The sequence below is a fragment of the Mesitornis unicolor genome, unplaced genomic scaffold (genome assembly GCF_000695765.1).
Source record: "Mesitornis unicolor isolate BGI_N332 unplaced genomic scaffold, ASM69576v1 scaffold26754, whole genome shotgun sequence".
NCBI lineage: Eukaryota > Metazoa > Chordata > Aves > Mesitornithiformes > Mesitornithidae > Mesitornis > Mesitornis unicolor.
In genome coordinates this window covers 25,053-39,331 of record NW_010181203.1, presented here as the reverse complement: position 1 = coordinate 39,331, position 14,279 = coordinate 25,053, and the positions used below count along the sequence as shown (strand labels likewise).

At 44.6% G+C, this 14,279-nt stretch overlaps 1 protein-coding gene across 4 annotated transcripts in view; it reads right to left on the bottom strand.

The window, feature by feature from the left end:
• The window catches only part of ACSL6 (acyl-CoA synthetase long-chain family member 6), a 26,066-nt gene extending 12,176 nt beyond the window's left edge, over positions 1-13,890 (bottom strand). Inside the window, exons 1-10 of one of the 4 annotated variants that reach the window (XM_010183361.1) lie at positions 13,676-13,890; positions 12,392-12,506; positions 11,422-11,486; positions 10,880-10,981; positions 10,633-10,732; positions 9,912-10,090; positions 9,371-9,403; positions 8,336-8,387; positions 3,605-3,678; positions 648-725 (exon numbers count right to left, since the gene is read on the bottom strand). In XM_010183361.1, the coding sequence (XP_010181663.1) occupies positions 648-725; positions 3,605-3,678; positions 8,336-8,387; positions 9,371-9,403; positions 9,912-10,090; positions 10,633-10,732; positions 10,880-10,981; positions 11,422-11,486; positions 12,392-12,506; positions 13,676-13,870 (993 nt within the window). In that variant the 5' untranslated portion in view covers positions 13,871-13,890. Of the gene's footprint in view, positions 1-210; positions 212-512; positions 591-647; positions 726-3,604; positions 3,679-8,335; positions 8,388-9,370; positions 9,404-9,911; positions 10,091-10,632; positions 10,733-10,879; positions 10,982-11,421; positions 11,487-12,391; positions 12,507-13,675 lie in introns of all 4 variants that reach the window. The other 3 variants (XM_010183362.1, XM_010183365.1, XM_010183364.1) reach the window with 3 other exon arrangements.
• Positions 13,891-14,279: the final 389 nt, after the last annotated feature.

Genomic DNA, 14,279 nt, shown 5'->3' with positions numbered 1-14,279 from the left:
CCACCATGCACTGCCTTGCCAAAAAAATCATGTGTGTCACACCATAATCTTTATTTCCTCTTTTTCACCATCTGCAAGGCTGGGGGTTTTTTGGTGTTGTTTTTTTTTGTTTTGCGGTTTTTTTCCCAAATATGGTTATTTATACAATAAACAGATCTCAGCTGAGGTAAAAAATGGCCCAAAATTATTTTTACTCCCATGATACCTGACCCTAGAGTGCTTTGAAAAGCTGCCCCCAGATGGCCCAGGTAGCAGTTTCTACTCATTTTCCAACCTCAGAGCCACCAGTGTACACTGGAGAGCTTGGGAAACTCTCCTGAAATGGCTCTTGCCTCATGGCCATGTCACCGTGACCAGAGGCTGGGCCCTGGTGTTAAGCACGTGGCACTTCTGGAGTACAAGCTTTTTTAGTGCTACAAGATATAACTGGTTATTTAGTATTTTATTCATTTAATTTTTTAATTTTTTTGTGGCGTGGAAAAAGATGGTTTCCACTGACACCAGGACCTTACCTGTACCATTCTCTCAAACATGTGTGCTAAAGGCAAATAGGAAATGTGTACATCCTCACAAGTAGGAGACCACTGACTCTGGAAGAAAACACAAGGAGCCCCACGAGGCCTCGTCAGTTCGGGCACGTTTCTTACCTGGATAACTCTTTCAAACATGTGAGCCAGAGGCAGGAAGGAGATGAGCACATCGTCCTGTCTCGGAAAGATCACTTTCTGCAGGTGAAGGGCATGGGAGACAGAAAGGAAAGAAACACTGACAGGAAGACAACAAGAAAGTCATAAAACAATAAAGAGAAAAATGGCACCAGAGGAGTAAAAGGGTAAAGCTTGTCAATAGAGAGAAGAAGGGAGGAGCATACGAAGTGAAGCGTTAAGCCACAGCGTCAATGAAGCTGGGTTAGCGGGAGGAGTAAAGAGCACGGAGATGTACACAGAAGGTGATGGAGAGGGCTCTCCATGGCAGGAGGTCACTGTATCCGCACAGCTCACGCTGCAAACAGAGGCTCACCCCAACACAGAACCCCACTTTTATTCACCGCTTTCTACCAGGAGGTGCTGAGACCTCAATTTGCGCCCTCAGCTGTGGGCAGACCTGCAGGATACTGCTGAAAACCTGGAGGAGCCTCCTGAGAATCGTCAGGGCTCTACAGGCAAATAATTTTTCTACATTGCACAGAGCCTAGCAGAGATTCACAGTGTTACTCAAGTCAAAACTACAGATTTTTTTTCTCTTCCTTAGGTTAATAATTGATTTGAATCAGAAGATGCAGGAAAAATCAATTATTTTTTTCAGCTGCAAAAATTATTGATTTCTATTAGTGTTTCTCATAATTTTAAGTTATTAAAATGTATTTTTAAGGACATTACCACTGCCCCACAGACAGGTGCAGTAGGGAAAAAGAAGGCTGGACAAGTTATGCAAAAATTAACATGACCAAAGTCTTCAGTTTGCCAAGGGTTTACCTCTCTCTCCCAGGCTGGAATAACCAAAGGCCCTGAGAACCTTACCTGATCCATGCCCCAAAAGATAAGCAGCCTTTCTACCTGCATTTCCAAGGGTAAGGCTTGCAATAATATTATGGATTAGAAAAAATTAAATCTTGATTACCCAGTAACTTGCACCAAGGCCAGTGGTTAGTGGAAAATGGGTATAAAATCTATGAGCTCACAACCTTAGCAGTTTATATCCACTTTGTATCTCCACTGCTGTGATGGAATAGACAGCCCCTGGCCTGGGACACGGTGGGGAATGGAGGCACAGAAGCTTCTTCCTTGGGGAATATTTTATTGGAATTAAATCTGGGCAAGTCAGATTTGAGTATGCCCTCCCAACCATTCCCAAGTGAAGTCAAACACAATTGACCATGTGGGCATTTTCAGCATCCTGGTTTTTATCACTTTATGTGTCAGGCTGAACTAAGCCATTAGGGCCTGCAGATCTATTTATACATTATTTCAAATTGGCCTCATTTTCTGCAAGCACAGTAATGTAAAACCATTAGCATCACTAGCTATGCTACTTTTTTTTTTTTACATTGCTTTAAGTGCCCAGATAATAATTGGTCTGGTTTTAAATTGGACCAAAATGATGACTTTTAATAGTATTTCACAATTGGCACAGTTGTCTAGTTCAATATAAAAATGAAAACAGCATCTTGGTATTTGAGAACAAGCTTATAATAAAGCTCTAGGTTCACTTCAAAAAATTTCATTTATAAAAATCACTGAACAAAGAAAAACTGGCACCAGGGTAGGTAAACAGCAAATCTACAGTGCTCCTCAGCTCTAAGTATTTTTATTTTTATTAATTTATACTACTTTAAAGTATTTTGCACTTTGCTCAGTTTCATTTCTGTGGCCAGGCATTGCCCTCGTCGTGTGGCTCAGCTACAGGCATTTACACTCCCCAAAAACCTCTGGTGACTGAAGCTGTCGAATTGACAGCCACTTTCACCAGCCTTACATCTCAACCCGATACCTTTGAGATTAGTCAGAGAGTCCCATTGCTGCCAGCGAGCACTAAATCCATCTCTATGGGCCAGTTCGAGGAGATGCCAAGTTCCCTCAGCTTCCTTGAAATTAAGTCTCTTCCAAAATAAACGTTCCTGCCCTTTGGAGCTCAGACATATCTACGCATCGGCTTTCAGTTGTGCATCTCACTGCAGCAAACTGCTGCACTGACATTTCGTACTGCAAATTACTGGGGTCACAGCCCCACAGATACTTGAACACTTGAGTTCAGTGGGATTTCTCACATCACGTGTCCACATTTCTTCACAGCAGTGGTGTGGAAATCTCTGAAAGTTCAAGGAGCAAGGTAATAAAACTGAAGTATTTTCAGCACCGCTGATAAGACCAGCAAGAGCTATAAGGTAACACATTGTCCATCCCATGTCTAGATTGCTACATTATAGAATTGCCTGTTTACTAAAGAAAAATTAGATTCTTTGTATTTGTTAGGTACAAGCTGTATAAAATTCTTAATACGTTGTGCTAAAGCAATTCTGCTTCCTATATTGTTTCTAAACACAAGTTTACACATTGCATGAAGCGTGTTATATGGGTACTTGGCCAACACTATACTTTTTTAAAATATGTATAACAGAAATCAATATATACTTTAATATAAGTGAAGTTAACCACCCCTGTAAAGATGTATATGTTCTCATATATATATATATATATATATATATATACACACTTTATACACAGAGAGCTTTCAGATACATGAGGACATTGTGTGGTCATCCACAGAAGTGGATCCCTGTACTCTTTTCCAAGCACCAGTTGCAACTGTAAAGGGCTTATATGCTTTCCTAATTCTTTGAAAGGAGTTAATTGATTTACAGGAGCCAACGTTGCTCCTCAGAAGCACTTTGAGCCCTCCAGAGCCAGGGAGATGGTGCTGGAAATGGGATTTTATGCCCTCTAGCACCGTAAATTCAGACTCACTCCCATTTCCAGGGATTTGGCCCTCTGAGTAACAGAAACTGCACCTCTTATCTGCAGGAGCACATTTCCAGCCCAGGCAGGGACACAGCTTAACCCACACACTCTGCACATGGCAACATTTTCTACATCAGGGTATTCACCTCCGTCACTTTCAGAAAGCCTGAAAAATCAGCAACCACGTTCCCATGGGTCAGCATAGCACCTTTGGGGTTTCCTGAAAGGAAACAAAGAGAGATTTTAAAAGATGAGCCAGGAGGTAATTTCCAAAAGCTTAACAAAAACCAAAGCAGGATATGGTTAAAATATTAAGTTCTCTTTTTTTAAAATTTTAAAACCTATCTAATTTCCACAGTCATTTCTGTGCGGTAGTGTGCACCAAAACCACTTACTGCAATACTCAAAATTTAATAAAATGATGCTGTAAACACAAATATTTCTATTGGAGACACTGAACAACATTTCCACCACAAATAGCCCAACTGCAATTTATGAGAGCATTCAGATGGAGCTGCTCGATGAGCATGGCCATCAGACCCAGCCGGCTGATCCCAGCCTCTCCAGGTAGGATTTATTTAATACAGACTTTGACTAAGAATGATCTCGAATACCAACATGTGAAAGGCTGTTATTTTTTCATTATCTTCTCTCTTCTGAGCTGAGAATCCACCTTCTAATAATATAATTTTGGGGTTTATCTCTTCATACGCCAAAATATGGGTTCATTAAAGAGTGAATGTGCAGGCTGAAACCTCCAGACACAAACCGGAGCTGAGGGTCCCATCTAAAATGCCCTGCATGTCCTCCTGACACAGCACTGTCTCCCCTCAAAGGGTTTATTTCCAAAAAGAAGGTGTAGCTCAGCTCGAATAAGGATTACAGAGCCTACCTCACTCTCCAGTGTGTTTTCAAGCAGATTGTTTTAATTCAATCACCCCACTGCCGCGTAGCTCCTGCTACGCCACACAGAGCAGATCGGAGGAGCTTTACCCGCAGGTACTCTGCATAGGCCCAGCACAGCAGGCATGGAAGTGCCCCCAGCTTTGCAATGCTGTTACAGTTCACAATGAATGCAACAGCCTCACAAAACTGTAAATCAGTCAGAATTAGGAATTAACCTCAGATGAGGAAGGGGCAATGGTGTTTTGTGAATCAGTTTCAGCATGGGAAATTATGCTTAATCCTCTCCATTCGGGAGCGGTTTGCAGTGGTAGCTGGCAGCCCTTCGGTGGCACAGCTCAGCTCAGGCCCTGCTCCAGGAGCTGCGGTGCAGAGCCCTGTGCCCTGCTGGCTTTGCTGCCAGCACTTCTGCCCAGCCTCGCAAATAATCAAATAAAGGCCCAATGAAAAGTCGTAATTATGACATGCGTTTATTGCACTGAAGCAGGACATTTTGAACACAATGTATTTTACTGAATATCCGTATTTGGTGTTCCAAATGCCTTCTGAGTAATTCAGTCCCAAATACTTGCAGATGCACAGGAAGCTATTTTGGTCTCTCTTACACTCCTCCTCTTCCATAGCTCAGAGGTGAAGCTCGGGCACCAGCTTTGCCAGCCACAGCTGCTCCTGCCCCAACGTGTTGCACAGACAGACTTGCAACCACCAGCTCAGTCAGGCAGGTTTCGTTTCCAGGCACTTATTTTCACAGCTGGGTGCACATGTGGATCCAGACCTCAAGGAAACTCCACAAACCAATGTCAGTTGTAAATACATGCCAATGACCCAGAAATTGCTTATGTTATTTTAGTTGTACCTAACCAAGTATGCATGCTCAGCCCCAACAATTCTGCAAGCAGCCGTTCTGCAGCATGGTACCAAGGTTCTTGGTGTTGGCAGTGGGAAGGTTGCACAATGGCGGAGAGGACATGCTCGGTGCTGGTCTGGAAATTCAAACCTGCACCCTCCGGCTATACCAGAGACAGATCTGGCTCCTGCGCCTTGAGACAGCTCTTCAGACTTTTTTGGAAGATTTCTCAGATGTTTCAAGACCTCAGACTCATTTGCTGACTCCACTTCTGACTCTTTTAATGCAATTCAGTATCTCTGCTCAAATGGCCATGACGTGCCTGGAAGCAGTGGGAACATCCTAGCTCCTTCCTCCAATGTCCTGCCTGGCCTGGCTTCTTCCCTCACGTCCTGCCCACAGCAGGTTCACATCCTAGGTGATCCATTCAGTAGATGTTATGCTTAGGGACATGGTCTAGTGGCAGACTTAGTAGGGCTGGATCATGGTTGGACTCGATGATCTTGAAGGTCTTTTCCAACCAAAACCATTCTATGATTCTATCCCACGGAGGCTGTGTTGTTACCAGTGTGAAAGCAGAACAGCTGTGTTAGAGCCGGGATAGCCTTCATCAGCAGAAATCCAGAACAAACCATGCTGCCCTCAGGAAGCTGGAGCTTTTTGGGCTGGGGGATTCCTGTAAATTTTGACCTTCTTGAGTTCTTCTGCTTTAAGACAACCCAGCAGAGTGAGTACAAACCCTTTTCCAGAATTAACACTTTGAAAGAAAAAGGTTGGCAGTGATACTGCTTTTTTTTTAAAAAAAAAAAACACCACAAAAAAAATCAATGCTAGAGTTGTAACACCACTCCCAAGTTTGAATTTCCTTGGAAAGACACGTCTTGTGAGTGTCCCATTGCAGAAATGAGTGCACTGCAATCCCAGACAGTTAATAGCCGGGGTATGGCGGTTTCTCCTTGTCTCAGTGCCAAGCTGGTTTGACCGTTCTCGTCAGCAACAGAAGAATCTTTTCCATGTCACCAAATGGGTCTTTGAAGTAGCAGCTCCAGCACTAACTTGGTGGTGTGATCCATCAGCATTTTGGGATGTAATTGGGATGCTTTCATTTTCCCGGAGCCAGGGGATGTGCTGTGAGAAACCACTGGGAAACAATTTTTATCCAATTGGTTATAGGTGGATCCTTGAGGAAATGACAGTTTGCTTCTCTGGAGTAATCAGCATGAAAGATTGTATCCTGACGGTGTGGGGACAGCTGTGTGCCTTTAGCCCGTTTCTGAGCATTGATGATTTCTTGGTACAAAAATGAAAGTCGGTTTTATCAGCTGAGCTCAGCAACATCAGCCTCTCCCTTCTCCCTCAGGAGGCATTTGGAGATCTGATTCTGTCAAAGAAAAGCACACATTAAAGTCCACTTCTGGTTTGTTTTCTTTTTATAAACAGCTAAAATTATTTCCAATTCTACAATTTTCAGGTTACAAACCCTATAGCAAAGATTGGTTTCACATCATACAAAAATATTTAAAGCCCTTAAGAATTGAAAAAGCACTTGTAAATGTATTTGTGGAAGAGAATTCTAAATCTGGTAACTAAAAATATCCTTACGTGAGCTACACAAAAAGCCAAGAATTTTACATCAAAACACCACATGGAAACCAGACCAGAACATTGATACAACCCCTGGAAAAGCCAAATGATGGTGATGTTCCAAATTCTCCAGCAGCAGAGGATGGGCTGGTGGTTCTCAAAGCATTGCTCTGTGAGAAGTTAGTTTGCAGATGATTTGCAGAAGTTTAAATCTCTGGTTTGGGTGGGAGAAAGCAAACGAGCTCCCTGGCTGTCCTATTTCTGTAACTACAGGCATGATCCTGAGATAAGCACAAAGTCAGAAACAGGCCCATAATTGCATTCAAATTGAAAAAACCCTTCTCTATTCAGAATTTCTTATTTAGAAATAAAAATATCAACAAAAATGTGACCTGAAAAAATAATCGCTCTGCACTTTAAAATCCATCCAAACAAATTGTGCCTCAGTGTATCTGTAGGCACGGCTCCTTTGGTTTCCTAAAATTCTCATTTGTGCCTGGTCACATTGCACCGGCAGAGTCAGTGCTCACAGCGTGTGGCTGTGGTGTCTGTACCCTGCATCAGGTTCGATCTCTTCCTTTTAGGAATTCACACTGCCGCGGCAGAGCAGAGTCGCAAGCTCCATTCCCACGGTGCTCTGCCTTGAGTGCTCTGAAGGGCATCAAAACTAAGACTGATGCATGAAGGCAAAAAAACCCCCCAACCTAAAGCCTTTTAATACATTTTGAGTTTGTACTTGGGCTTGATAAAGCAGTTGCCTACCTGCTCTGCAGCACAAGTCTTCTCCAGGAGGTGGAAGCTGAAGATGTCCCCTCTTGCTCAGCCTAATCCCCAGGCTTGGCATTCGGCAGGCTGAGCAGCTCCAGCAGCTCCCTTCTCCAAGGGGAGCTTGGTGCCAAGCAGCACCTTCTGCTTGCCTAAATGAGTGGAGGCCAAATCAAGGAGGCTTGGGGTAGGACCAAGCATGAGACCATCCTGAGAACACAGATCAATCTGGAAGAGCTGCTTCAGTGGTCTCTGGAGTATGGTCCTGCCCTGCAGGGCAGTATAAAAGTGGTTTCCCGAGAGTGGAGATGGGCAACATGTGAGTAAGCTGGGGCACACTGCAGAGGAGACAGAGATGCTGAGGATGCTGGAGGGGCTGGGGATGTTGGGGTGCCCAGGATACAGAGAAAGGAAAGCGTTGGACTCACATTTCTTTTTCTCTTTCTTTTTTTTGTAAAACATTTGCAGACGATAAAAACCAATCAATTGAGCGCCTCACAACTACACTGCATAATGAGAAGCAGAAACACAGGCGGATTTCCAGACAACTGGAAAATTAGACTGCCAAAGTGTATGTCAGGGAATTTAAGTGAAAAAAAATGTATTTTTTTGCAATCTACAGAAATGTACATACATATATATCCTTAAATAGTAAAAATGCACAGAAAAATTACTGCCATATCAGTATAACAGCAAGTTTGCACATATTGAGTTGATATTAATAATTAATGTAATAATCTATTCTAACATTTTGACATTAAAATCACTTTTCTTTTACCTGTAGTGCCACTAGTAAAACAGACGATTGATAGATCTTCTGGTCGAGGAGGCTAGAAATACACAAGGAGAATAAGAAAATCACATTAATCAAATGCAGAAGGGTCAATGGTAGACTGTTGTCATTGTGTAAACTTAAAGATCAAACTAATTATATTTCAGCTTTGCCATAAAAAGTTTTCATTCCCCTTGGCAAATATTTAAAAAAATCATAAAACTGTTTTTATGAGGTTTCTTCAGTTGATGCAGACTCCCTTCCTTATGTTTTGCTCCAGCTGCACTAAGAGCATGCTTCAGTGTAAGAAAACTTTAATGGAATATTTATCTTGCAGTTAATATTTTCAAAGACACCATCTACACCTGTGGGTGTGTGTGAAAACTTGAGATAATTTTCTGCTTTCTAGAAAAATTCTGGAAATCTGTGGTTATCAACCACAAGGGACAACTTTCTGAAGCTGCTGATTGCTCCCGTTTCCAGCAGTACTTCCTTATTTTCAGCACTACTGCCTGTGTCTGCTATTTTGGGACACAAATGAACAAACAAGCACTCTGAAAATCAGAGGCTGCTTTTGAAAGTTTTGCATGAGTATGAGCAGCCAGCGAAAAAAACGTAAATGCAATTTTCCAAAAATATCCTGGATGAATTCTGCCATGTCATCTTCCAGAGCTACAGAAACCCCACTGGAAAGCCAAGGGTGCAAACGCATTCTCCCAGTGCCACAGGGGTAAAGCAGTGGAATTAGTGTGGATTAACAATGGCATTTAATTACTGCCTCATTAACTTGTTCAGCAAGGACAGACTATCTCAGTTAAGTGCCCCAGGTGGAGGAGGTAACCTACCCATCCCCGGTGGATGGCACTGACCACCCCTGGGCTCCTCCACTGCCCCCACATGGAGAGGGAGATGGGGCGCTGCCCCTAAAGACACAATGGCTTCCTTCTGCCTAGAGCAAACCCTTCCCTTTCTTGTCAGAGAAATAAATGTAATGTAGTCAGCTGCAATGTGAAGTGGGAAAAGCAGCATGCCAACACTCACCACAGGCATGTGTCGACTCTCACGGCCACAGTCCTGAAAGAGAATAAAATAACAGAAATTATTCCCACTTTAATTCCTGTGGTGTAACCCACTTGTTAATAGTCTGCAAACCACTGAGGGAGAGCATGAGCTAGAGCAGAAAAACCTGTGGCTAACGCTTAGGTTATCTTTTCTATCCAAAGTTTCTTGCATGAAATGCAACGCCGTCCTTGGATTTTAAGTGGTGCTCGGATTGGTTGAGCTGGATCCAGGCTGTTTCATAAAAGTGTAAGGCTGTAGCCTTCCACGTAGGAGGACAGTGTCTCTTAAATAGCAGCTAATGTCTTATTTGAGAAGAAGAGATCAAAATGTTGGCTCCTATCAACAAGGAGTAACACTTAAGAGACAACTACACTGAGTCATGCATCAATATTAACAGCCACAAGCTGGTCTCCAGACACTAAACCTGCCACACAGTTCACATCCTTGTATATTTTATTGTTTTGGTTTTTTTTTACAAGAAGTACAAAATATAGTAAAAAGAGAGGGAGAGTAAACTTACCTCCACCTCCTGCATGGTTTGGATGCGAACCCCACAGCACCTCCCTCTCTCCATCAGCTCCTTCTCAAAGGGGTCCATCAGGATGATGGAGCTAAGCCCTGGTGTTTCTCTCCTCTCCACATGGTCGAGGAGTATTCTGGCTTTTTCAGGTTTGTCACAGATGACTGTGGAAATGTCAGCTGGAAGAAATGCAGCCGAATGAGTTGTTTACATTAAATGTTTTTTAATGCAAGACTGGCTGTTGGCTCATAGCTAATGTTGCATCAGTTATATTCACTTCAGGCTAACATCAGAAACCCTAGAATATAACGTACATTTCTCTTAGAAAATTGCTGCCATTTTAGCTAACCTAAACCAATGCTGAAGCTGTAGCCAACATCTACAATTATTCTGGGATCCAGTTAAAAATACCAAAATCACCATCATGTGGGCTAAAAAAACTAGAAGGCAAAATATGAAGCAGTACAAGAGTGGGTGGCCGTGGAGTAATTCCCGCTGTCAGAGCAACCTCATCCATGGCTGTACATGACTGGGTGTGCGGGAAACGCAGCAGAGGCAGCCCTGACCCAGCATGGGGACACATCACTCCCCAGAAACCTCTCTAAGTGCCTTCAAGACATTCTTTGAGTAAAATTGCCCGTCTTTTGGAAAGCAGAAGAAAATGAACCATTCTGAGCAACGAATCTGGTTTCTGAGAAGATTACATCAATTTTGTTTTTACCTGTGTTGACAATGTAACGAATGGCTCCAGGACCTAAGGTGTCATAGAGGGGAACCACCACCATGGAGTAGGTGTAGCAAGCCAGCTCGGAAATGATCCACTGCAGGAGGACATCAAAGCACGATGGTGAGAAGGGTGAGGACAGGGAAGCAGATTTAACACACTCAAGAGGAAGCTTTAAGCACAGAACTAACTCACAAGTCAGGAACATTGTTAATACAACATCAAGTTGAACTTAAAATCTCACCTCTGGACGGTTTTGAGCAAAGACCCCAATGAACTGCTTGGTGGATGGCTTGCAGCCCTGCTGAATAAGTCCTGAACCCAGAGCTTCTGCTCTTTCAGCCACCTGGAAATTGAAGAGGAAAAAAATGCATAAAAAATTAATATAGGCAATGTCAAACTAGCAAAGACTCAGCTTATACAGGGAGGCTCTCAAATTACTGTCTTTGCTATCTAAAAGACCAATTCTTAATGTTATCATGAGCCATTAGCAGTTGACTAGCAGCTGACCTTCGGTTGCCAGTGCCCCATGGCTTTGAGCATGTCAGTGCCACTGCCAAGAGTGGGCTAACAGCATTGAGCCGTTCCCCTGTATAACTAACACACCTACATAACGCTGGGATGTGCCCATCTGGGGAAACCAAGGGGCTTTGTGTGGCACATTAGCAACCTCCTGGTCTAGCATGTGCCTCTTGCTGATGGGTGCCTTAACATCCCCTTCTTCTGCCAGGCAAGGTGAGGGCACCTGGGGAGAGGACTCTGCAGCGGGTGTCATTTCCAGCTCACCTCCTTGTAAGACAGCCACTGGTAGGGCTGCTTGGGCTTCCTGAATCCCAGGCAGGGGCCGTTTTCTGGAAGACACAAGTAGAAACGTTGGAGTTACAAGGACGGTGCCAGGAGATAACGTGCTGTGCAGTAATATAGTCCTGGTTTACTGGGACAGAGTTTTAGAGTCAGTTTTCTGGTTGGGAAAACTTCTGTTCTGTTAGGACTACAACACTCTATTTCATAGGAACAAAGTTATACTTTGTTATAGTTTTCAGCTAACCAAGCTCTTGAGACAAACAGGTAAAGAGGCTGGGAAAAGTGGAAATCCACGATAGTTGACCCCAAGCTGACCCCAGGCTGATCAATTAGTACTATTCCATACCATAAACATCACATTCACTATAAATTGGTGAGTTTGCTTGGGATGGGCCTTCTTCCCTCTTCCTTCTTCCCTGGCTGACATCTCAAGAGGAACTTGACTACTGTCCTACTCCTAAGGCCTACTGCCCCACAATACTGGCTAAGTATAACTCTGTGTACTTTATATTAATACTGTTATTAATAGGAGTTGTTGTTATTATTATTATTTTATTAAATCTATTTCTATTCCATGGATCTCCTTTCCTTTTCCCAACTCCCCTCCCCAGCTGGGGAGGAGTCATCAGGTGGTAGAGCAACTGAATGACCACCATGCTGCAGGTATGCAGCAGAGCCCTCGAAGAAGAAATCCACTGTTATTAGGGTCAGCTCACACTCCTGGGGCTGAGCTCATAGCAAGCCTGATCAAATTAAACACCAGTGCAGTTGATGGGAGACCAGCTGCACAGAAGGGCTGCTACACCACTGGGGCCTCCCACACTTTTATGGGCTGCAATGCTCTTTCAGCCTCTACAATCTCGAAGCCTTTGAGCCTCCTACACCATTTGGGCTTCTACATCGTCTCATCTTCCACCTCTCCCCCCAGGTCTCCCTCTCACTATGCTCTTACCAGAGATGCTGAATCCCCTCCTGAAGACTTCGTACATGGTCCTGGCATCATCATAGTAGTGAGTCAGCAGCTGTGGGCTGTCCCCGATGACCGACCGGCGTGCCCCGTCCAGGCCCTGTGCAACACAGCGTGACATGATGTGACACAGATGGGAGATGGTGAAACCCCAAACCACGAAGCAGCACGCTCCCCAAATGCTGAGGAGACCTCTGCACTGCCACAATGTTCCTTCCCCAGCAGCCAGAGGGATGGGAGAGGTGGGACGTCCACCTCAGCGTCTCAGTAACATGGAGAACCACCTGCCCTGAGAGGAGCATTTGTCTCGGCTCATTGCCTTAAGAGATGGTTGCTATTTCCCAAGGAGATTCAAGGAGGAATTTAAGTCTGCATGTAACAGAGTGAGGACATGCTGGGGAGAGCAACTGCCCTGGGCTCCACAGACCCCTAGGACCACCGCCATGGACACCTTCTCGAGGACATCCAGGCCAACGTCAAGGCCAACTCTGGATCCCAGTGGGGGGGTTCAGTGGAGGTGTTTTAGGAGTGGGCACAGGGAGGCCGGCAGGGCCAGAGCAACCGAACCATGACTGCGCTGCGAGCCAGGAGAAAGTCTTATCACGGCCCTAACCACAGGGGGAAACTGCCTTGGAAAATGTAAATTATTCCCACCCTTTTAAAAAGTTATTGGAATTAAAGACAATAAAGTTTTAGAGGGAACATCACAAAAGGCTTTAAAAATTCTCATCACCCTTTCAGATATTAATTTAAGTGGAAACAATTTTCAGAAATATTTCTGCACTTTATAATGGAGCAGCTTCATTAAACTTTAAAACCTTTGCAAGCATGAAAATTAATAACTCCTCAGACTCTAAGCACAGATTTGTGTCTACTTTTTCTTATTATTACAAAGTTTGCAGCAGCAAACTCAGTAATGGGCACACACAAGAAGTGCCAGCCAATTTGATTGTATCAGCTTTTGTCTTTCTGTGGTTCTTCCCTAACTTTTGGTCATGGACGGTTAAGCAAAGCTAAGACCAAAATGTTATGAAAAATGTACGAGAATAAATCAATGGGCTATAGTCTAGTTTTCCAGTTTACAGAAAAAGGTGAATGAAGGGCTGAAGTGATCCCTGCCGTAGTGCATTACATGACTGATCTCAGGATGAGATCAGGGAGTCCTCAAAACAAATCAAAGCCCCTCCTGGCATCCCCTGCGGTCATTTCCAGGCATGCAAACCTTGGGTGAAACCCAGCCCCTCTGTCCGGTCATGCCGCCGGCCTCACCTCGACCTCCTCTGACTGCATCCGCAGATCGCAGGGCGGCTTCACGGCCCGGGGCCGGCTGGCAAACCAGTAAGCGACGACGGCAGCAAAGGCACCGATGCCCACCAGCGCGGTGGCCGGCAGGTTGCGGAAAAACTGGCTGAGGTCATCGAATTCGGGGAGCCGCAGGCTCCGCAGGATTTCCTGAGCCTGCATCTTCTCCGCCAGCGAAACAGCAAACTCTGCAAGAGGCAGAAGGATGTGATCAGGGGGAGCACAGGCAGCACGGGTCTCCGCTTGGCTTGGGAAGGGGAAAATGTGCTTTCCTTTGTCAGCCATCGCAAACACGCTGCACTGTTGACCAACAAAATCCTTAACTTGAGAGGAACAGCATCTGTGGAAAAGATCAGAGAAAGGAGGAAACATCCCTGCAAGCGCGAGCAGGAGCAGGCAGCTCCCTATGAAAGGACAACCACATTCATCAGGCCGTGCAGCTGCAGTGACCTGTAGCTGACAGATGCTGTGACAAGCTCCGGGATCCAGCTACGACTGGACCCTCAGGGCTGCCAGGAGCTTGCTGGGCCTTCCCTAAGCAGGACAAGGGCTGCGTGGTGGGCACAGCCCT